The sequence below is a fragment of the Pelodiscus sinensis genome, chromosome 31, assembly GCF_052426305.1.
Source record: "Pelodiscus sinensis isolate ZL-2025 chromosome 31, ASM5242630v1, whole genome shotgun sequence".
NCBI lineage: Eukaryota > Metazoa > Chordata > Testudines > Trionychidae > Pelodiscus > Pelodiscus sinensis.
The window spans coordinates 15,262,108-15,284,618 of NC_143082.1; the positions used below are offsets into that span (position 1 = coordinate 15,262,108).

Genomic DNA, 22,511 nt, shown 5'->3' on the forward strand with positions numbered 1-22,511 from the left:
GGCAGGCGTTGGGGGTACAGAGAGGCGGGGGTGGGGGAGCTGAGGGGGCGGGGGATGGGGCAGACATTGGGGGTACAGAGAGGCGGGGGTGGGGGTGGGGCTGAGGGGGGGGGTGGGGGAGCTGAGGGGGCGGGGGATGGGGCAGACATTGGGGGTACAGAGTGGCGGGGGTGGGGGAGCTGAGGGGGCGGGGGATGGGGCAGACATTGGGGGTACAGAGAGGCGGGGGTGGGGGCAGCTGACTACCCTCTGTACCCTTGGCGCGTCTCCCCAGGGTGCCCCCCGCCCTCGGGCCCCGCCTGGCTCCCTCTGACCCCCCCTCTCTCTTGCAGGGCCCCCTGGCCTTCGCCAAGGATCTGCCCAAGTCTCTGGCCGCCGGCCTCCTGCCCAGCCCCTTGGCCGTCGCGGCGGCGATGGCGGCCGCGGCCTCCGCTCCCCTGACGCTGCGCCCGGCCCCCACGCCCCCCCTCCTGCAGGGGCCCCCCCTGACGCACCCGCTGCTGCGCCCGGCCCCGGGGCCCATCCGAACTGCCCACGGGCCCATCCTCTTCTCGCCGTACTGAGGCCCCGTGCCGCCCGCCCCCCCCCGCCCCCCAGCCTGGGGGCCTGGCCGGGGCCCGGGGCCTTTTTAACTGGAACCCGGAACCTCTTCCCCAGAAGACAGGGGATTCCCCTTCCCCCGCCCCCCCCCCCGGCTCCGTCCCCCCCAGACCCATCCGCCTCTGCACAAGGGCTGGGCCAAGGGGGACGCGGCCAAGGGGACCCCCCAGGCCCCTTCATTGCTCTTCTCCCTGGTACCACGGATGGGGGGGTCTGAATCTTGGGCGCAGGTCGGGGGAAGGGAGAAGCCCCCCCTGTCGGACGCCCTGGAGCGTCAGGTTGGGGGGCGCCCCCGGAGTGGGGGCAGGGCCCCGGTACCTCAGGGAACTGATCGTAAGCAATCTCTTTTGTATCTCTCGCGGGGGGGGCGCCTCCGTCCTCACCGAGCTGGGGGGCTCCCCGCAGCCCCCCCCCACACAAGCCATGTCCACTTGCACTGAGAGGCACAAAGCTGGGAGCCCAGGACAGGACTCGGGGGTGCCCCCCCCACGGCCCGCCAGCAGAACGGACACATTGCAATAACGCCGGGGTCTGGGCCGCCCCATGTACCTAACCCCCCCCCCCCGCTTCTTCCTGGGGCCCGGCCTGTGGCCCGCACTGTGCCCCCCCGCCCGCCCCGCTTCCTCCCGGGGCCCCCCGGCCTGTGGCCCGCACTGTGCCCCCCCCGCCCGCCCCGCTTCCTCCCGGGGCCCCCCGGCCTGTGGCCCGCACTGTGCCCCCCCCCCGCCCGCCCCGCTTCCTCCCGGGGCCCCCCGGCCTGTGGCCCGCACTGTGCCCCCCCCGCCCGCCCCGCTTCCTTCCGGGACCCCCCGGCCTGTGGCCCGCACTGTGCCCCCCCCGTCCCCCCTGCCCTTGGGGCAGGAGCCTTGTGTCTAGAGGTAGCCCCCCCCCCCGGTCTCTCAGGAGCCCCTGGCTGGGCCCGGCCTGAGCGCCCCGTCTTGGGGCCAGCGCAGCCTTTGGGGGACCCCCCAGCATGGCTGGGTTTGGGCTGCGCTGACACTGGAGGGGCTCCCAGCAGGACTAGAGGGGTCCCCCCAAGCAGCACACTGTGGGGCACCTGCCCGGGGGCAGCCTGGTCTTTGGGGTCTGATCCAAGTGGGGCCTGAGGGGCCCTGTGCCAGGGGGCAGGTGGTGCCCCAAGATCCAGTCGGGATCCCCTCCCCCATGGGTCTGCTGGCCAGACCCTAGCTCAGAGGCATGGGATGGAGGGGCTGGGGGTGCCTATCAGGGCATGGGGAGAGGAAGAGGTGCCTATGGCGGGTAGGGGGGTGGGTTGGGGGGTGCCCACGGGGGGGACGTGGGAATAGAGGCGTGGGATGACAGGCTCCTCCCCCCCCGCCCCCATGAGCTGGATGTCAGTCCCCACTCTCAAAGCCTGGCTGCTGGAGGAGAATCGCCCTTCACCCCACAGCAGTGGGGGGGCCATGATACGCGACAGTTTGTCAGGCCACTTGCCCTAGTAGCAGCCTCTTATTGGCTGGAGAAGGTCAGGCTCAGCCTGTCAGGTTCACCCCCAGCCCCCCTGGCTCTGTGGGGCAGCAGGGGACACGGCCCTCCGCTGCGGGGATGTCCCCTCCTGCCCCCCGGCCCAGGCTGGGTGCTGGCCTGGCCCTTGGGCCGCCCTATGCCTGGCATGGGGCAGGGGCCTGATGGTAATAATGGGAACAGCCCGCTGCCCCTCCAGCCCTGGGTGGGGGCGCCTCTGAGCTCAGCCCCCCGGCACAATAGGGTGGGGGCCGGGATCCAGGAGGGTCTGACCCCCACTGCCTGCACCCCCCGGCCCCGCCTGCGATTCCCAACCCCTCCCGCAAAACTGTGATAAAGCAAAAGCAATAGACAAGGGGGTCTGGGGGCACCCTGCTGGGGGTCCGGGCACGCGCTCCCTGCATTACCTCAGCCAAGCACTGTCCTCCGAGGGCCCCCCCGCGCTCCCAGGCTTTGCCTCTGTCCCCAGCGTCCGTCCTTGTCCGTCCGTCCCGGGCTGGCGTCTCGCCGTGGCACTGACGTGCTGTTTCCGCTCCAGGCCCCCGCACCGGACAACAATAAAGTTCAAGGTTTGACTCCATGAGGCCCAGCCTGGCTCCGTGTGTTTGTGGCTGTTCCCCCCCCCCCCCCCATCACTAGCCCCCCGGCCGCAGCCCCCGGGGAGCGAGCCCAGCACAGGCTGGCGGAGGATCCCTGCGAGCCGGGGGCAGTACTTGGGCTATGACCCGCAATGGAGCAGTTCTCATTCCAGCCAGCAGAGGGCGGTGGTGGCTGGCGCGGAGCGTGGGGCAGGCTCCCAGCACTGAAGTGCAGCCCCCTCCCTCCATGGGCCCCAAGCTCGTGGGTTCACAGGGTCTCCACGGGGGGCAGGTTTTGCTACAAGGACAAACTGAGTCTTGGGGCAGGGTCAGTGGCTGTGGAATCCATGAGCCCTGCAAAAGGGCCCCCCAAGGCCTTGCTGTGGGGGGCAAAGGGCCTCCCCGGTTCTCCCCTCGCCCCCCACTTCTGCCCTTTGCCGGAAGGCCTGGGCCCTGCATTAACGCACCCTCCAGCAGGGGGCGCTGCTGCCCCATAGAACAGCCACAGCAGAGCCGGGGCAGCGCCGTACCCCCAGCAGGGCAGTTGGGGGAGCCCCGGACGCCTGGGGTCCTCTCCGGCTCTAAGGGAGGGAAGTAGAGTCCTGGGAGTTAGTGGGGGGGAGCCCAGACGCCAGGGCTGGCTGCCCCCCCCCCCCCACGGGCCAGGAGCCAGGTTGTGATGGCACCAGTGCCTGTGGGCCCCCCCCCTCTGGCTTTCAACCCCCCTCCCAACCCGCACCCCCAGCCCTGACCCCCCCCTGCACCCAACCCCCTCCCAGAGCCCCCCCCCTGCACCCAACCCCCTCCCAGACCCGCACCCTCTGCCCTGAGTCCCTCCCAGAGCCCCCCCCCCCGCACCCAACCCCCTTCCCAGACCCGCACCCCCAGCCCTGAGCCCCCCCCCCGCACCCAAACTCCCTCCCAGACCCACACCCCTGCCCTGAGCCCCCCCCACACCCAAACCCCCTCCCAGACCCGCACCCCCCACCCCTGAGCCCCCCCACACCCAAACCCCCTCCCAGACGCGCACCCCAGCCCTGAGCCCCCCCCACACCCAAACTCCCTCCCAGACCCGCACCCTCTGCCCTGAGCCCCCCCCACACCCAAACCCCCTCCCAGAGCCTGCACCCAAACCCCCTTCCCCCCCCCTGAGCCCCCCCGCACCCAAACCCCTTCCCAGACCCGCACCCCTGAGCCCCCCCACACCCAAACACCCTCCCAGATGCGCACCCCCACCCCTGAGCCCCCCCGCACCCAAACCCCCTCCCAGACCCACACCCCTGAGCCCCCCCACACCCAAACCCCCTCCCAGACCCGCCCCCCACCCCTGAGCCTGTTCCCACATTCCAAACTCCCTGCTCCAGCTTGGAGTCCCCTCCTGCACCACAGACTCCTCATCCCCAGCCCCTCCCACCCTCTGAGCCCCTCATTTGGCCCCAGCCCAGGGCCGAGGGGGGGGCTTCCGAAACGTACTAGCCCCTGGCCCCCAGAAGAGTTAACCCCACCCAGCGGCCCAGTCTCCCAGCCCCCCCCCCCCCCCGCCCGTGGGCTCAGCAAACAGCCCCACCCACCCCGGGGGAGAAGCGGGGTCTCCGGATCCATCGATCGCTCTGCTCAGCCACGTGCCCGAGAATCCTGCCCACCCTGGCTCCCGCCCAGAGCCAGCAGCCCCCCCCCCTCCCCCCGCGGGGGGAGGGGGAGCAGGGGCTAGTGGTTTGAACAGGGCGGCCAGGAACCAGGGCACCGGAGTTCTGTTCTGGGATGGAAGCCCGGAATTCCTGGGTTCTAGGCTGGCCCCTGGCCGTGCCTCAGTTTTCCCATTGGTGCAATGGCGCATTCGCTTATTCCCCCCCCCCCCCCCCCATGAAGCCCCGGCTTCCCTGAAGCAGACCCAGCTCCTGTCCCTGCGCCCCTCCTTCGACGAGGAAACCTTTGGTGGGTTTGATTTCTGCCGACGCAACGGAACAACCGGCCGCGGGCCGCTCTCCCGGCGGGGCAGAGCCAGCATTCAGCCTGGCCGGCCGGCACCTGCAGTCCCCTGGCCCTTGGGCAACCAGCTTCCAAGGTCCCCCTTGCTGAGACGCCCGGGCAACGCCCTCCAATCAGAGGGATCCTGGCAGATCGTCGGGACCTGCCCCCACCCCAGAAGCAGCCGCCTCCCAGCAGAAGTGCTGGGGCAGGCCCGCCCCGCCCCGGTGCCATCTGCTCAAGGACACGCGCTAGCTCCACCATCAGATCTGGGCTGGGAGCAGGATGTGCCGCGGCCGGTGTATGCCAGCTCTTTCCTTCCTGACGCCTTCGTGGCAGGGCTGTGTGCGAAGGGCGCTGCAGCAGGGGGCACTGGGCCACACAGGCGCCCTCTTTGCGGGGGTCTGCGTGGGAAAGGCTGCGAACTTTGGGCTGATACACCAGGGTTATAAGAACCGCCCAGTGCGAACAGTCCTGGGCCCTCGGGAGAGTTCATCTGGCCCTGCCCCGAAGCCCTTCCCCGCGTCTCCCAGCCGCAGCGGGGCCCCCGGGCAATGCAGACCCGCCCTCGCTATCCTCTGTGCAGCGGGGGAAACTGAGGCACGCAGACGGGGGCAGGGCGTCCAAGCTCTGGGCCAGGCCCAGGACTCGAATCCAGTCTCCAGAGGCGCAGCCCGACAGTCCCGGGGAAACCGCCCTGGATTTCTTGGGTGGAACGCCAGGCCGAGGAAGCCGCCTCGGCAGCCTCTGGCCCAGAAAGAAGCAGGAAAGCCGGCTCAGCGCTGCAGGGCAGGAGGGGCCTGGCCCCGGCCCAACCCGCCGGAGTGGGGCAGGGCTGGGCGGTGGCCCCGGTCCAATTAGACCCAGAATGGGGCTGGGCAAAGCCACCTCCCGGCCCCGCCTCGGCAGGGGCGGATTTTCCAGTTCTGCCAGAACCTGCTCCCCTTCGGCCCAGCGGGAGCCACCGTGGGACGCCCGAGAGCGGGAAGCAGAGGGACAGCGGCCCGGTGAGTGAGCCAGCCACCTGCCCCGCAGTGGGGGGGCCAGTGGCCAATAATGGGGCTGGGGGGGGCAGGGCGAGGGCCGGGCCATTTTCCCTGCTGCTCTGGGCTCTCAGCCACCCCCCACCCCATTCCCGCTGTGGCTGGGGAGTGTGGGCAGACGTCGGGCGGCAGCCACTTGTGTTTGGTCTCTGCGGCCCCCCATGTCCTCTCCCTGCTGTGCCCCTTCGCCCCCTACCAGCCCCACTGCTGCTCCATCTCCCCCTCGGTGGGGCTGTGTAGAGAACCAGCCCCCAACCTCCTCCCCCCCCCCCCCCCTGCCTCTGTCTCAATCCATGGGGCGCCCGCCCCGGGATCCTGTGAGCAGGTGCAATCGCCCCATCTCCAGATCGGGAAAGGCTCCAAAAAGGGCAGAAAAACGCTGAGGGGTTTGGACCGGCTGCCCTGTGAAGAGAGACTAAAAAGACGGAGACTTTTCCGCTTAGACACGAGGAGACGAAGGGGGAAGGTGAGCTGTAAAATCCTGAGCAGTGTGGAGAAAGTGACTCAGGAAACGTTATTTACTTGGTCCCATCACATAAGAACCAGGGGTCGCCCAAGGCAATGAATAGGCAGCCGGTTTAAAACAGACAAAAGGGAGTTTTTCGTCACCCAGCGCACAGTCGACCTGTGGAACTCCTCGCCACAGGAAGCGGTGAAGGCTAGAACTTTACCAGGGTTCCAAAAAGAGCTCGATAGATTCATGGAGGCTGGGTCCACTGACGGCTTAGTCAGATGGGTAGGGAGGGTGTCCCAGGCCTCTGTGTGTCGGAGGCTGGGAATGGGCGACAGAGGAGGGATCGCGGGAGGATTCCTGGTTCTGTTCCCTCCCTTTGGGGCACCTGGCCCTGGCCACTGTGGGCAGACAGGACGCTGGGCTGGAGGGACCTTTGGCCTGACCCCGTCTGGCCGTTCTGATATCCGACCTCTGGCTGGGCCGGCACCCCAGCAAGTCCCCGACCCCCGGCCCAGGGCGCTGGCCAGGATCAGCCAGGCCCAGCGTGTGCCAGAGCCCCGCACGGCACCGGCCTGATGGGGAAGCCTCCCAGCCCCTCAGCGCAGCTTCTGCAGTGGGAGCAGGGAAGCGCCTTCCAGCCTGTTCCCGCCCCAAACCTGCAGGATCTGCAGCACCCCCCAGGCAGGGGCTCAGCCCCCCCCCCCCTCCTGTGGAGCCAGGGCTCTGGCCACCTCCATGCAGCCCCTGCAGCCCTGGGTCCTGGAGCAGAAGGGGGCTCAGGGCTTAACCCCTTCCTGCCTGCGCTGTAGCCGTGGGGCACAGGATGTGGCCGGGCACAGCCGGGAGGGGTGAGCCGTGTGGGCAGGAAGGGGCCCGCCGCTTGCAGCCCGGGGGGAGGGGGAGCCCCGCAAAGACTCAGTCTGGGGATCTCGCCCCCTGCGGCCGGAAGCAGCCCCCCGCCTTCCCGCCCTCCCCGAGCCGAAAGGCTGCTGCTGGCCACCCTGCGGGGGCACCCCGGCCCAAATCTGGGAGGAGGGGGCTGTGTGGGGCAGGCCCCTCCCCACCACTTGCTTCGGGAAAATGAGGTGCCAGGCACCAGGAGAAGGGTGGGGTGTGTGTGGGTGTGTGCGCGCACCAGGAGAAGGGTGGGGTGTGTGTGGGTGCATGCACCAGGAGAAGGGTGTGTGTGCGCGCACCAGGAGAGGGGTGTGTGTGTGTGTGTGTGCACGCCAGGAGGGGGGTGTGTGTGCGCACCAGGAGAGGGGTGTGTGTGTGTGTGTGTGCACGCCAGGAGGGGGGTGTGTGTGCGCACCAGGAGAGGGGTGTGTGTGTGTGTGTGTGCACGCCAGGAGGGGGGTGTGTGTGCGCACCAGGAGAGGGGTGTGTGTGTGTGCGTGCACCAGGAGAGGGGTGTGTGTGCGCGCACCAGGAGAGGGGTGTGTGTGCGCGCACCAGGAGAGGGTGTGTGTGTGTGCGCACCAGGAGAGGGGTGTGTGTGCGCGTGCACCAAAAGAGGGTGTGTGTGTGTGTGCGCGCATGCCAGAAGAGGGGTGTGTATCTGTGTTTGTGCATGCCAGGAGAGGGGTATGCGTGTGTGTGTGTGCGCGCCAGGAGGGGGGGGGTGTGCACATGCACCAAAAGAGTGTGTGTGTGCGTGTATGTGTGTGCCAGGAGGGGTGTGTGTGTGCATGCGCACGCACCAGAAAAAGGGTGTGGGGGTGTGCACACACGTGTGCCAGAAGAGGGGTGTGTGTGTGTGTGGGTGTGCTCCAGGAGGGGGGGGGTGGCTGTGTGTGTGTGCCAGGAGGGGTGTGTGTGTGTGTGGGTGTGCTCCAGGAGGGGGGGGGTGGCTGTGTGTGTGTGCCAGGAGGGGTGTGTGTGTGTGTGGGTGTGCTCCAGGAGGGGGGGGTGGCTGTGTGTGTGTGCCAGGAGAGGGGTGTGTGTGCGCGTGTGTGTGTGTGTGTGGTAACAGGGGCTCCATCCCATGTTGTTCCTCCCTCGGTGCTGCCGGGTTCCGGCCAGTCGCCCTTGAAGTCACTTGACTGGGAGCAGTTTGACCAGGGGTCCCGAACCCAGGGCTGGGAACTGCCCCCTCCCCCCCAGTCAGCCGGGCCAGGGCGGGGCCGATGTCAGGCAGGCGGCGTGTGACGCAATCCGGCGTGGAGCCCAGCACCCCTGACTTCCGGCCCGAACCACAGGAGCGTCCGTCCCGTGGGAGCGCGGCTGGCCACCGGCTGAGCCCCAGCTGACAGGTGGGGCCCAGGCCCACAGAAGGGAACCTCCCGTGTCTGCGGGACGTGGCCGAGCCAGGCCCTGTGCCCGTGGGGGTAGCTCTGGGGGCTGGCAGTCGATGTGTTTCCAAGCTCTGACATACACCGGGCACGCGATGGCGGTGTTAGAAGGCTCAGACATGGTCGGATTGGCCGGGGACCGATCCGGTGCCGAGGGATCCTGGCTCCACCGGCCGGGAGGCAGGATCCAACGCCACCGGGGTAGGTCGGTGGCTTATTGTAAAGCGTTTCGGTGGCGGCCGTGGTGGGGGGTCAGAATCCGCCCTCTCCCCGGAGCACCCAGGCGGGTCTACGAGCCTCTTCCGAGAGGGTCGGCTGCAGAGCGCGAGCTCCGGTTCCCAACGGCGGTCACGTCTGCCCCGGGAGCCAACTTCGACGGTCCAGTCCTGGGGATCGGCTGGGTGAGAGGCAGCCCTCCGAGCGTCAAAGGCGCCGCGCGGGGACCATATTTCAGCGGACGGCCCATTAAGCAGCTGCTTTTGGGCTGTGGGCTCTCTTTCCCGCACTGCCCCTGTGAACCCAGCAGGGCTCCCATGCGTGGGGTGTTTGCAGGGTGCAGGGCGCAGTGAGCGAATCCTGGCGCGAAAGCTCGTGACATTTGCGTGGCTGCATGTCAGACTAAAATTACAAGCAGACCCGTGGCGCCTTAGAGACTAACCAAAATATACAGATCGTACCAAGAGATGCGTTTAACAGCCCACAAAAAAAGTGCCTGTCAACACCTGTGGGAAAGTACCTGTGGAACTCCTTGCCAGAGGATATTGGGAAGACCAGGACTTTAATAGGGTTCAAAAATGAGCTAGATAAATCCATGGAGGATAGGTCCATGAATACTTATCAGCCAGGATGGGTCGGAATGGTGTCCCTAGCCTCTGTTTACCTGGAGGTGGGTGACAGGGGAGGATTCCCGGTTCTGTTCACTCCCTCTGGGGCACCTGGCCCTGGCCACTGTGGGCAGACAGGACGCTGGGCTGGAGGGACCTTTGGTCTGACCCATCATGTTCTAATTGTAGGAGCGTGTTAACGAGGCTAATTAAGTGGGTTGGCGGTGTCACTAGCCCCGGTCCTACAATTGACACATCCTTTTTTTTGGCTGTTGCGAGTAGCTCGGGTCGTTCCACCCCAGCGCATCTGAGGAAGTGGGTTTTGCCCACAAAAGTTCATGAGACTCGTTATTTGTGTGAGTCTCTACGGTGTCACCGGACCCCTCGTTGTGTCTGAGTTACAGGTCACCCGCCCCCCCGGGATCTTTCCCGTGACGTGTGCCTCGGGGAGAAAGGAAAGGGCTCTTTGAACATGGGGGGTGTTCTGGGGGGCTGCATACAGTGCTGGGATGTTACCGGCTTAATGGGACAAGGGTGGGGAGCGGCTTGTTTCAGAGAACAGCCCAGAACCGGATCCCCGGTGTGGGGTGCCCTGGTGACCCCGGCCCTGCTCGGAGGGCACCGGCTGGTCCCCAGCAGACCACAGACAAGGGGCGGCAGAGGGGAGACCCCAGCGACCGGCCCAGCTGGTCCCAGTGAGGGGAGAACGTTGGACGGGGAGGGAGGTGGAGGAGGGGCCCAGGTGACCCTGTTACCTGGGGAGAAGACAAAGGACAGGGAGGGGCTGTTGCTGGCGGCTCTGCTGGGAGCCGGGGCTGTTTTTGGGGGGACAGAGGGCGGAGCAGGCAGGACTCAGCTGGCTGCAGGGAGACGGACGTGAGGGCGGAGGGATCCGTGGCTGGGTTCAAAGCTCCACAGACCCTCCCGTTGGGTGTTGGCTGGGAGTCTCTCTGGGCTGGGCTGTTCCTTCTGGGAGGGGAGGCCCCGGGAGTCCAGAGGGAGGGGGGCCCCGCCAGAGGCAGGCAGCTGGAGGCCCTGAGAGGTGCCGTCCTGGAGGCAGAGGGCTGGACCCCCCAGGGGAGAGCAGGCCCCCCAAGAGAGGGTCGCCGCGCTGGAGTGGGTTCCCTGTGAAGGGGAGGGGCTCCCCGAGAAGGGGCTGCCGCACTGGGGGGGGGCCCTGCCCGGGGACGGACGGGCCGAGCGTGGGCCAACCTGTGAGCCGTGGCAGCCCAGCAGAATTCCTTTGGGGGGCTCTGGAACCCGGAGCCGAATGGTCTGTGTGAAAAACTCCCGCGTCTTACGCCTGAACCCAGGGGAGAGTTCAAACCGGAGGAATTTGACCAGGCACCCCGTTTGTTTCCTTGGGGAGCCGGCTGTCACTGCCACTGCCACTCAGTGGGGGGGCAGAGGGGGTTCAGGGACCCCGTTGTTCCTCCCGCATACCCAGAGGCTCTGGCCCTACCAGCGGCTGGCCCCTAGCCCCCCTGCCCATGGCCATGCCCCTCCTGACCCTGCCAGTGTCATGGCTGCAGAAAACATGTCACAGCCTGCGAGCTACGCCCTGCCCTCAGATCTCCCCTAATCTGCCGGGCTGGGGAGGGACGTGTCCGTCCCCTGCCTGGCTGCTATGGGGCAGACCTGACCCCCCTCCCCAGGCAACCCAGAGGGACCCTCACTTCTGCACAGCCGTTTGGGGCACTGGGGCAGGGGGGCTGCTGACCCCCCCCCCCCCAGCTCCTGCCTGGGCTCAGGGTGCGCTAGTTCCACCCACCCACAGCTACCCAAGCTCCAGGGGCTGCCGCCACCAGGGCTGTGGTTCCCACTTCTCCAACCCATGGGCCCCTGGGTGCAGCCACCACTGGCTCCGACTCGCAGCCGGGAGGCCTGGCTCGGATGCTCCCCTCCCGGTGGCAATGGGGAGCTCGGGTCTAGCTCCAGGAGCCTCCTTCAGCGGCAGGAAAGTGTTGCTGCTGCTGTCAGCCGTGGGCTCTGCACGTGGGGGGGGGGGCTGTCCACTCCGGGTTTGCAGTCACTGGTTGTCGTGTTGTGCAGGGAGTGACCCCAGGCCCTGTGCCGCTCTGTGTGTGTCCCTGAGAGGAGGCACGTAGGCACGGCCCAGCGGCCTGACACCTGGGCTAGGTGGAGGAATCTGGACAAAGCGAGGGCGTAGCTGCCTGGGGGCTGGATGACCAGTTGCCGGGAGCGTGGCTGGGATGAGGAGAGCAGACTGGGAGCAGGAAAGGGACTGGGGGAGAGTCACGTCTAGCTGCGGACGGGGGTGCAGGGCCGGGGGCTCCCCGATGGCCGTCACAGCATGGCAACCGTGCAACCCCCTCCCCCTGCCGCTTTAGCCGCCCCCTCCCTCCACGATCCCCTTTGGCAGGGGGAACGCCCCCCCCCCACCACACCATGACAAACGGCTGAAGGCGTGAAACTGCCCCTTGTAAGATTCCCTGGCTGTGAAACTGACCAAAGTGACCCCTGACCCGGGTGGTTCCCTTCCCTCTCTTTCCCGTGGTGTCTGTGCGCGGGTTTGTCTGCGCAGCCGGGTGGCTCCCTTCTGCGCTTCGCCCAGCATGCGTCGAACGCGGAGCTGGCCACCCGGAGAAGCCGCGCAACCCCCATTGGGTGTCTAGTACCCTCCTTTCCGGCGTCAGGAACCACCGTATTACCGTGCGCCACGAGAGCTCAGCCGCCGACTCCTGGGCTTCCTTCGTGCTGAGCAAGGGGTGCACATCGTACGAATGCAGGCGGGCGAGGTCTGGGAACGGCCCAAGCCCCTCGCATGCCGCCGGTTTGGCAGCTGCGCCGTGGGTTTTTGAGAGCCGCTCGCCGTGGGGTTTCGTGGGCAGACTCCCTGGTTGGAGCCGTCTCTAAAAATATTTCTTCTGCTTTCCAAGGCCTTGACTTTGTGTAATTGACAGAGCTGCTCTCCGTGCGCTGCGTTCTGGTGCCCTGACTACCCCGCCTTGTTAGAAAGGCCGATCCAAAACACGTCCGCCACGGACAGCCTTCGTTTTCTTTTTATTCGATATCGTTCTAAATAAACCACTCCAGCAGGGCGCCTTGCTAATTGTCCCTTGTAATATTTCTTCCTCCTCCTTCAGCAGACCCACCGACAGCTTAATACACGTCTCGGGCTTCTGTTTGGACCGGGGGGCTGCTGGTTCACATCCACACGTGACCCCGACGTTGGTGCTGCACGTAACAAAATTCAAGCCGCACATGGATGGGAAATAGGAGAGGGAATGTTGCCGACGGCCCCATGCCAGCCAGCTGGGCTGCGGACACCCCTCAGGGAGGGCTGGCCGAGCAGGGAGCTCTGAGGTCACGGGCAGCTCCCGCAGAGGCCCCCCATCTGCACATGTGGGGAGGCCCCTATAGGAGAGGGGGCGGCTGCAGGCACAGGGGGCTGTGAGCAAATGTAGCTCCCAGGGAATGAAGGCCAGGGGGCGGGCAAAAAGACCCCCAAGATGCGGGACGAGTCGCTGACCCGCCCGGGCCGCGTGCCCTGCCCAGGGAGTGGCCGCCCCGGGGCCTGCGCGGACAAAGCCAAACGCTTCCCGCCGGCTCTGGGCCCTGGCGCCGGGATTCCTCGCTCGGCCCATCCCTCGGGCCACTGCCTGAGAGCCTGGGGGGGTTGTGCTCTCTGCCTGGCCAGGCCCGAGAGCCGCCCCGGCTCCCTGGTCTCTTGCCCCACATCTCTGACTGCCGAGTGGCTGTCGGACGGGAACCGCTCCTGGGGACCGGGCCGGCCTCGTGTCACACTCTGCGGCCAGGGACGCCCCTTCACACTGTGAGGAGCAGGGCCCTGTGGGAGGCGGGAGGGGCCGGGGGGCAGGGCAGCATGGGGGCAGACGGGGCATAGGGTGGGGCGAGGGGTTTCTCTTTCCAGCCAGGCCTTTGCATGGTTACCCCCGGGCTGGAGCTGGGAGGAGCCGGAGCCGTTTGGGAAAAGGGGTGAAACACTCTGCGTGCACATGGGGGGCTGGGGCTGAGCTCGGCCTGGCGGGGAGCCGGGGGGGGGCAGGGCTGCGCTTGGCCGGGGCCCACGTACCGCGCCGTGGGATGGGTTTGGATCAGACGCACGTCGCTGGCTTGGAGTGTCGCTCCCTCCCCCTCCCCCCCACGCCAACTCAAAGGCAAAAAACCCAACGCAGCCACCCCCTCCCCCCATCTGAGCCCCCCGTCCCGGAGTGTCTCCCTGGGCCGGCGGCCGGGCCCACACCGGCTCCCTCGGCAAGGAGCCAGGTGCCACGGGGAACCAGCCCCAGATCCCGCCCTGACTCTGCTGGGCCCTCTGGATGCTCCCCTGCCCCCCCCCCAGCAGCTCACATAGGAGATCCCCGACTCCCCAGGACCCTCACGACCCCTCCTGGGGGCCAAGCCCCCCCCAATCACTCCCAAAGGGCCGGGGGAAGAGGTACCCTGGGCCACGCAGCCCAAGTCGGGTTGGGGGGGCCCAAAGGCAGCCGCTCACCCAGCACCCCCGCCCCTGCTAAGCTGGGGGAGCTCCCGCAGCTAGCGGGGCGGTGTCTGCCCATCCCCCCCAGCGCCCCAGCCCCGCCCCCCAGTGTCCAAGCCCTGCCCCCAGCACTTCAGCCCCGCCCCCCAGTGCCTAAGCCCCGCCTCCTAGCGCCTCAGCCCCGCCCCCAGTGCCCCCGCCCCCCAGTGTCCAAGTCTCGCCCCCCAGCGCCTCAGCCCCGCCCCCAGTGCCCCCGCCCCCCAGTGTCCAAGTCTCGCCCCCCAGCGCCTCAGCCCCGCCCCCAGTGCCCCCGCCCCCCAGTGTCCAAGTCTCGCCCCCCAGCCGCGCCCCCCAGTGCCCAAGCCCCGCCTCCTAGCGCCTCAGCCCCGCCCCCAGTGCCCCCGCCCCCCAGTGTCCAAGTCTCGCCCCCCAGCGCCTCAGCCCCGCCCCCAGCCCCACCCCCCAGTGCCCCAGCCCCCGCCCCCCAGTGCCTCAGCCGCGCCCCCCAGTGTCCAAGCCCCGAGATTCCGGCAGGCGCCCGCCCCATGGCGAGGAGCGCAGCGCCCATTGCCCGGACGGTGCCCCCCGGGTGCGCTCCAGCGGGGTACCTGGGGGTCACGCCCAGCGCCGCGTCCCGCCCGGCCGGCAAGCCGAGGCACGCGGGGCACGGAAGGGGGGTGCCCCGGGGAGACGGGCGGGGCCCCAGACCGGCCCGCGCCGCGTGAGACCCGGGGCTGGACGGGGCGCTCGGGGCAGGACGCGCAGGTGGGTCGGCGGCGCCTCTCGGCCCCTGAATTCCAGCGGGGGCGGGAGGGGCGGGCAGGTGCCCCCAAGGGAGCACGTGGGGGGGGGGGAACTGCCCCGTTTCGCCCCTTATTGCTCCCGGGCCATGTGCTGCGCTTGGCCTGGGGGCGTGGGGGGCAGATCGGGCGGCTGGGCAACCCCCCCTCTCCCTTCCCCCCCCCCCCGCGCCCCTGGGGCTCCCTGGTGGGAGGGAGCAGCCGGGCTCTGAGCTGGGGGCTGCTGGTGCCAGCGAGGGGGGCTCCCGGCAGCTCCAGAGCCCTGCCCTAAGGGGGTACAACAGCGGCAGCCCCCCCCCCGCACCGCCAGGGGTTCAAATAACTCCCCACCCCTTTCTGCCAGGCCCGACCCATCCCTTAGGCCCCGGGCCCGGGCCCACCCTGCTTTTAGGGGCCCACGAACACGTTTTAATTTCTTTTAAAATCAGAAGAAAAAAAAGAACTTTTAGGGTCGAAGAAAAAGTTTTAATTTTTTTCTCACATCAGAAAAAACCGAAACTTTTCGGGCCCACGAAACCCTATTCAGAGAAAAACGAAAACGCTGAAATATTTCAAGTGAGATCAGAAATAATTTTTAATATTTTTTTGTATGGAGGAAGGGGCCCACGCAAGTCGTCCTGCGGCCCTGCTTCCTGCTGCCCCATGGCGGGGGCGGGGCGAGGGGGCATCTCCTTGCCCCCCCCAACACCCTGGCGCCCCCTTCTGGCAGGGACACGCAGAGCAGTTACCCCGCCTGTTTCCCTGCGAGTGTGGCCCCCGCCCGCCGCTCTGAAGCTCCGCTCCAGGAACCAAGTCCGGGCTCCGCCCGCCGCCCAGCCCCACTCCCGCCGGGAGGAAGTTACCACACGCGCTTTGGCAACTCGGGGCTTTTCGCACTCACTGCTGGGACAGGAGGCCCATAAATAGCTGGCGGGCGAGGCGGTGCCGGCAGATCGCTCTGAGCACGGCCCGGCCTCCGCACACTCGGCTCGGTAAGTCACCTGGCTCCACTCCGGCTCGGAGTCGTCCCCCAGGGGGCAGTACATAGCCCCCCGCCCCCCCGGGGAATGGCTCAGACCCCCACAGGGCTGGGTACGGACCGGCTCCGGCTACTGGACCCTCACGGGGACCATGCCCTGGGGTCTGCAGGACAGGGACTGGGTCTCCAGGGGGTGCAGACTGAGCCTCCCTGGGCCAGGGACCATGTCCCCTCCCCAGAGGGTCCCAGAGGCTGGCACATCGGCCTGGGCAAGCATCTGCCGGTGCTTGCTGGGGGGGGAGGGAGGATCAGGATCCTATTCCTGGTGCTGATCTTGGGTGCCTCAGTTTCCCCTTCCCTGCATCTATTCAACCTGAGCTCTGGGGGCTGGGCTAGACTCAGGCTGCGTCTAGGCAGGGCCTGGCACAATGAGCTCCGTGGGGCCCCGTAGTGATGGGGCGGCTGGAAGGGGGCAGGCGTGTGTGGCCTGGGAGCAGATGGGGCTCGTTATCCTAGAACAGGAGGGGATCTCGCGAGGCCGTCAAGTCCCGGCCCTCACAGCAGGACCAAGCACGTCCAGACCATCCCTGACAGGTGTCTGGCCAACCTGCCCTTAAATATCTCCAGGGATGGAGATTCCACAACCCCCCTGGGCAATTTAGTCCAGTGCTTAACACCTGGACAGGCAGGAAGTTTTTCCGAATGTCCAACCTGAACCTCCCTTGCTGCAGTTGAAGCCCATTGCTCCTTGTCCTGTTCTGAGGCCAAGAACAATTTTTCTCCCTCCTCCTTGTAACACCCTTCAGGCACTTGAAAGCTGCTCCCATGTGTCCTCTCGGTTTTCCCTTTGCCAGAATTCACAAGCCAGTTCCGGCGGCCCTACGGTCTGTGTGGCTCTTCTCTGCACTAGGGATGTGAGCAAGTAGCCGACTGCGTATCGACTGCTCGCTCCCCCCCCCATTGCTGCCTCTCATAGAAGCTGGCTCTGCACTGTGCTGGCTGCCTCCCACCCCCAGAGGCAGCGGGGGAGGGAGTGGAGGGGGAATAGGGAGGCTGCTCCCAGCTGGGGCTCGTGGACTCAGGGCGAGCCGGGACCCAGCAGCCCCGGCTCCTGCTGTTCCGGGACACCGCGCCTCTGCCTTGCACATGCAGTGAGAGCCCAGCGGCTCTTACGCCATCGAAACACAGAGCCCCAGCGCGGGCGGCCGGGGAGCCAGCGCCTGGAGCTGCCCCCGCCCTGATCCACTCATGGTGCTGTGGACCCCGAGTGTGTCGCCGGCACGCTTAGCCCGAGAACTGCGGCGTAACGGCCTCGCTCGGGGCCCCCGATTCCTCCCCATCTTCCTTGGCCTGGGGGGCCCGGCGCTGGCCCCGGCCCTCCGACGGAGGCCTGAGCAGCGCAGAGCCGAGCGGGGGAAGGACTCGCTCACCCCCCGCCTGTTCCTGCCGCCCAGCCCCTCCCAGCTTGGTATCAGCCACAGACTTTGGAATCTTCTCTCTTGCCAACATCGAAACGGCTGAACAGAACTGACCCCCGCGGAGCCCTTCTTGCACGGCTGTGACCCATGGACAGCTGCCCCCCGGTGACCCGACACCCCCGTGCACCGGGCCAGGGCTGGCTCACGGCTAACTCACAAGAGGGGGGGCCACCTGCTGTGCAGCCATGGGAGATGTCTGTTTCCATGGAAACGCCCCAATTAGGCCCAGGAAGGAAGGAAGGGGGCCGGGCCTCGACCTCCCTTTGCGGGAGCTGCCAGGTGCCTGTGCTCGCTGGGGCCGCATGCCACGGTCCTGCCCAGGCCTGCCTGGGATCCGGCATCAGCTCCTTGCTCTGTTTCCCCCCCCCCCCCCGGGCTGCATGGGGCCAGAGCAGGAGCAGGGGGGAGGTGCCTCACTGGGGGGGGGCCTGCCCAGCAGACACAGAGCAAGAGAGCATCCCTGCCCCCCGCCTCAGCTCACAAGCTGAACAGGCACAAAGGGGAAACTGAGGCACAGAGTGGGGAAGGGACATGCCCAGGGGCAGCCAGGAGGCCAGTGGTAGAGTTGGGAGCAGTGTAAATCCTGCCACCAATGCTTTAATGGGATCAGTGCCCCTTTCTCTGCCCCCACCCCAACTCCTCCTCCGCTCTTCCAGTGACTCACACCCCCCCAGACCCAAGGCTGCCGGGGACCCAGGCGCGGGAGGGGGGGCGCAGGGGCAGGAGCCCTCCGGCGCACTGGGACATCCTACCCTGCCACCCCCGCCTGGCCCAGAGCAGTCGGTGCCCCCGCCCTGGGCAATGCCAGCCTGCCTGTGCCCACCTGCGGATAACTAGAAGGCACAGGGCGGGGCTGGTCCGGCTCCGAGGGAAATTCGGGCGCTTGCCTGACCCCTCCTCTTTCTCCTCTGTCCCCAGAAGCCAAGGCGCCCGGCAGGCCCGTGCCCCCCGCCAGCCCGCGATGGCCAACGTCACGGCCGAGAACTTCTCGTGCTACGAGGACTCCATCGTGGGCTACCGCTACGTGGCCGTGGCCTGGGGCGTGGTGGTGACCGTGGCAGGCACCCTGGGCAACGTGCTGACCCTCCTGGCCTTCGCCGCCGACGCCAAGGTGCAGACCCGCTTCAACCTGCTCATCGTCAACCTGACGCTGGCCGACCTGCTGTACTGCGCCGTGCTGCAGCCCTTCTCCGTGGACTCCTACCTGCACCTGCGCTGGCGGACCGGGGCCAGCTTCTGCCGCGTCTTCGGCATGCTGCTCTTCGTCTCCAACTCGGTCTCCATCCTGACGCTCTGCCTCATCGCCGTCAGCCGCTACGCCCTCATCGCCAGCCCGGCCCTCTTCAACCGGGTCTTCTCCCGCCTGGCCGCGGGGCTGGTAGCCCTGGCCACCTGGGTGCTCGGCTTCGCCAGCTTCGCCCCGCTCTGGCCCGTCTTCGTGCTGGTGCCCAAGGTCTGCACCTGCAGCTTCCACCGCATCAAGGGCCGGCCCTACACCACCATCCTCATGGCCTTCTACTTCGTGGTGGGCCTCAGCACCGTGGGCATCTTCTACTTCCTCATCCACCGCAAGGTGAAGGGGGCCTCCCAGGCCATGGACCGCTACAAGCTGAAGAAGGCCAGCGTGAAGGTCATGCCCAGGGCCCACTCGGCCGAGGAGCTGGACAGCGGGGTGGCCACGGGCGTCTCCCAGCCCTCCAGCAGCACGGAGCAGGGCCACACCTCCGGGACACTGGTCTCCGAGGCCACCTCCGGCCCTGCCGCCCCCCCGGCCCCGGCCCCGCCCAAGAGCCAGCCGGCCCCGCCTAAAGACAGCAACAAGGAGTTCCGCAAGGTGACCCGCATGTGCTTCGTGGTCTTCCTCTTCTTCGTCCTCAGCTACACCCCTTTCCTCCTGCTCAACATCTTCGACGCCAAGAACCGGGCGCCCACCGCACTGCACATGGTGGCCGCCAACCTCACCTGGCTCAACAGCTGCATCAACCCCGTGCTCTATGCCGCCATGAACCGCCACTTCCGCGAGGCCTACGCCCGCCTGCTGGCCGCCATACCGCGCCGCCTCCGGTGCTGCTAGGGGAGCGCCCGCCCCCCCAGCCCCCGCTGCGCCCGGCCCTGCTGCCCCTGTCGGCAGCAAGAGGAGCTGCCCCGCCTGTGGGAGGGACGCGATGCTGCTTGGGCGAGGACTGCCGGCCCTGGGCCCGGCGAGGTGGCCGAGGCCTTCCCACCTCTATTGTATGCTCCCCGTGGACACCTTCCCCTTCCTATCTCCGCCTCCAAGCACCGATCTCTAGCGCCCAGTGCCGGCTCCCATCCAGAGCCAAGCCCGGAGCCCTCTGCCTGCCGTGGGGCAGGGGACCGGGGCCCTGGCCAGCCACGGGTCTGGGTCATGTGTGGGTCCAAGCCCCAAGCGGGGGGTCTTGGGTTGGTCGAGGTCCATGACAATCGAGGCAATAGCCAGCCCCCTCAGCATCCCCCCAACATCCCGCCCCCCGCCGGTTGTGTGCAGCCTGCGGATGTGTGGGTGTCACGTGACTGGATTTTAAGGGGAGCAGCCAGATCACTGCTGTCCCTGCGGGGGGGAGGGGTTGCCCCAAACTCTGTACAAAGGGGGCCATGCGAGGCGTCCAATGGAAGTTGTGTGCTATGTGCTGCTCCTGTACCGGCGTGATGTCTGCGTGTGGGGTTACGAATACGGACTCTGTGCTGGTCCTGGCGATGAGACGGAGCCGTGGGCCTGGACGGCCTGTTGTAAAGAGCAATTGGTCAGCCAGGGACTCTGCTAATTGGCGAGGCTGCAGGGACAGGGGCTCTCAAGGTGCCCAACACGCCTGAGGGATGCTCCGGAGACCTGCAAACCAGCCAATACCACGGCTGATGACGTGGGACACAGGGCCAGGTCACTGGGCCAGGGGACCTCCAGCTTGGAAGATACCAGGGGTGGATAGAAAGTGCCATGAGGCAAACTCCATCTGGCCTCCAATTCTGCTCCTGATCCCAGATGCAGCTTTGAGAGGACCAGGAAGGATCACTGCCCCATCCCGACATAGGATGGACACCAGAGACTTCTAAGCTGGCAGTTGGGAACATCTCTGCTAAGAGCCTGCACCGAGAACTGGGGGATTCGAGGCATGTGACGGATTCTCCTTAACAACCTCACTCTCAGGCTTTTCTTTCTTTTATGAATAAACCTGTAGATTGTAGATTCTGGAGGATTGGCCCAGCGTGCTCTTGTGGGGAAGATCCAGTGTAAATTGACCAGGAACTGCGGCTGGTTTCTTGGGACCGGAGAAGCCGTTGGGTGGAGGGGAGATCAGGTTCTATAACCCCTCACCTGTGTTAAGCCCGGGGCTGATTGGGGCACAGGGAGAGCTGGGGTGTCCGGGGGGTTTTGCTCGTGAGGTTCCTGCCTGCTGGATTGGCAGCTGGAGCGCTCGGTGCGACTGGCATGTGGCCTGTTTGGGAAGGTCTCCAGTCAGGGGCAGTAAGGAGCCCTGAGTTTGAGCGATTCGCCCAGAGCGGACGCCCTCGGCGGTGCCCAGACCCGGCCTGCTCCATCGCAGTGGGGCCTGCCCCCACCCCCGTCCTGGGCCCCCGGACACTTTGGAAACTTCTCCACATTGTGCAACAGGAAGCAGTGGCAGCGTCCAGGGCCCAGAGGACAGGAAGCAAGCGGGACAGGCCCTGGGGACATGGGTTTCGCCAGCAGCACGGGAGGTGGCAGGGATTTTCGGGGGAAATTCTCCACCGCCTGGGCACAGAGCCAGGGGCCCGGGGCCTGGTGCAACAGCTGGGGCCCAAGGCTGGACGGCCAGGGCCCAGGCAGCTCTTGGCTCCCCCTGCTGGCACAAAGGGGGACGGCAGAGTTGGGCACCTTCATTTGCATGTTCTTTACCCACAATTCCGCCTGCCACACCCACTGGGTCGTGCTGCCCTTTGGGGCCTCTTTTAAGTGCCTTTTTTACAAATAAACAGTGACCCCCACTGGCCCCGGCCCTGGAGTTGTGTCGTGTCTGCCCTGGGGAGAGGCCTCCCCCCCAGGCATGTCACCACTGGTTGGACAGGTAGCTCTGGGCCACCTGTGAGGGGGACATGTCGGGGTGGGGTGTCAAGAAGGATTCTGGGGAGGCGAGTGAGCCAGATGGGGGGGAAGAGGAAAGGTCCAGTGTGAACACAGCAGCTGGGGACAGAGTTTAGCCAAATGCCTGGTAACTTGACCAGGGATTGTATGGAGCTGTCTCCTAAGTCTTCTGGGCCCTTCCCTGTCCTCAACCAGGGGGTCTCTGTGTGTTGGGGGGGACCCCGGAGGTCTCTGCGTGTCAGGTGTGGGGCGGAGGCCATCTCTCTGTGCCTGGCCACGATGGCTCCGACGCAGCCTCAGGAATCTCAGTGCCACCGTGAAACACGGCCCAGGAGCCGCCAGGGCCCTCGGGTCGCAGGAGATGTGCCCAGCCGTGGGATGGGGAGCCCGAGGACGGGACAGGACAAGGCAGAGGGTGGGGACTGGGGAGCAGCAGCCACAGAGCCTGAAGGTTGCACTGGGGGGGCAGGGCTTGGCCTGCAGGAGGGGCTGTTGGCTGGCACTGGGGGGCACTGGGGGGGCAGGGCTTGGCCTGCAGGAGGGGCTGTTGGCGGGCACTGGGGGGGGCAGGGCTTGGCCTGCAGGAGGGGCCGTGGGCTGGCACTGGGGGGCACTGAGGGGCCCAGGGCTTGGCCTGCAGGAGGGGCTGTTGGCTGGCACTGGGGGGGCAGGGCTTGGCCTGCAGGAGGGGCGGTTGGCTGGCACTGGGGGGCATTGGCAGAGCCGGGGAAGGGGCAGCGCCGAGCTAGGCCAGGCTAAGCTGGGGCCTACGGGGAGCTCCAGGCTCCGAGGGCTGGTCTGTCGTCCATGTGCACAAACCCCCTGGGCCCTGTTCCTGCCCCACTGGGCTGCCAGGCTCCCTGGGGCCACGGGGCCGGGGGAGGAACCTCTTGTTTCCGCTGGCCCAGGGGTGACTCTCGCCCGCAGGGGGATGTGGCAACCGCCCGTTTCCTCCCGCAGATTCCGGGCAGCCCGTTTCCTTCCCCCCAGTTCCCGTGACTCAGCGGGGTGCAGGTGACTGCCCAGGGTGACGTGGGCCAGTGACGGTGCTGGTCTGACGGCGCTGCCTGGAACCCGGCCCAGGGCAGGCCCCCCGCTTCCCCCGCAGAGCAACCCAGCCTAGCACTGCCAGCCCGGGGCATCTCCCCCCTGTGAACCCTCAGTCCCAGCCCCATGGACAGAACTTTGCTGCCCCCAGAGAAGGGCCACCCCAGCCCAGTCACTGCAACTGCCTCACCGAGAGGCAGGGAGGCCTAGTGATCAGAGCACTGGGTGACCTGGACCCCGTGCCTCAGTTTCCCTCCATAACCCAGGTGTGTCTGGTTCAGGCCCTGGGCAATGGAGAGGCCTCAGTCCCCTCCCCCACCCCCACGGCAGCGTTCGCTATGGGGCTATTGCCCCCCAACTTTTCATAGGCTGATCTGCTCCAATCCCCCCCCCCCAACTCTCCAGGATCCGAGGGACTCACAGGTCGCAGCCCAGTTTTTCT

At 67.1% G+C, this 22,511-nt stretch overlaps 2 protein-coding genes across 10 annotated transcripts in view; both read left to right on the forward strand.

Moving 5' to 3' along the window:
- ZNF385A (zinc finger protein 385A) overlaps positions 1 to 2,665 on the forward strand; it is a 31,159-nt gene extending 28,494 nt beyond the window's left edge. For all 4 annotated transcript variants that reach the window (XM_075901660.2, XM_075901661.2, XM_075901662.2 and 1 more), the window contains one exon: positions 333 to 2,665. In XM_075901660.2, coding sequence (XP_075757775.2) covers positions 333 to 563 — 231 coding nt within the window. In that variant the 3' untranslated portion in view covers positions 564 to 2,665. The remainder of the gene's footprint in view (positions 1 to 332) is intronic.
- Positions 2,666 to 5,434: 2,769 nt separating this feature from the next.
- On the forward strand, positions 5,435 to 20,153 carry GPR84 (G protein-coupled receptor 84). Of its 6 annotated transcripts, none has more exons than XM_075901655.2 (3): positions 5,436 to 5,638; positions 15,104 to 15,479; positions 17,863 to 20,153. In XM_075901655.2, exon 3 carries the CDS (start codon positions 17,906 to 17,908, stop codon positions 19,016 to 19,018), a length of 1,113 nt encoding a protein of 370 aa, XP_075757770.1. In that variant the 5' UTR covers positions 5,436 to 5,638; positions 15,104 to 15,479; positions 17,863 to 17,905; the 3' UTR covers positions 19,019 to 20,153. The 6 variants fall into 6 exon arrangements, with proteins under 6 accessions (XP_075757773.1, XP_075757770.1, XP_075757772.1 ...); XM_075901657.2 differs by having other exon boundaries at positions 15,108 to 15,479; XM_075901654.2 differs by lacking the exon at positions 5,436 to 5,638 and adding an exon at positions 14,211 to 14,473.
- Positions 20,154 to 22,511: the final 2,358 nt, after the last annotated feature.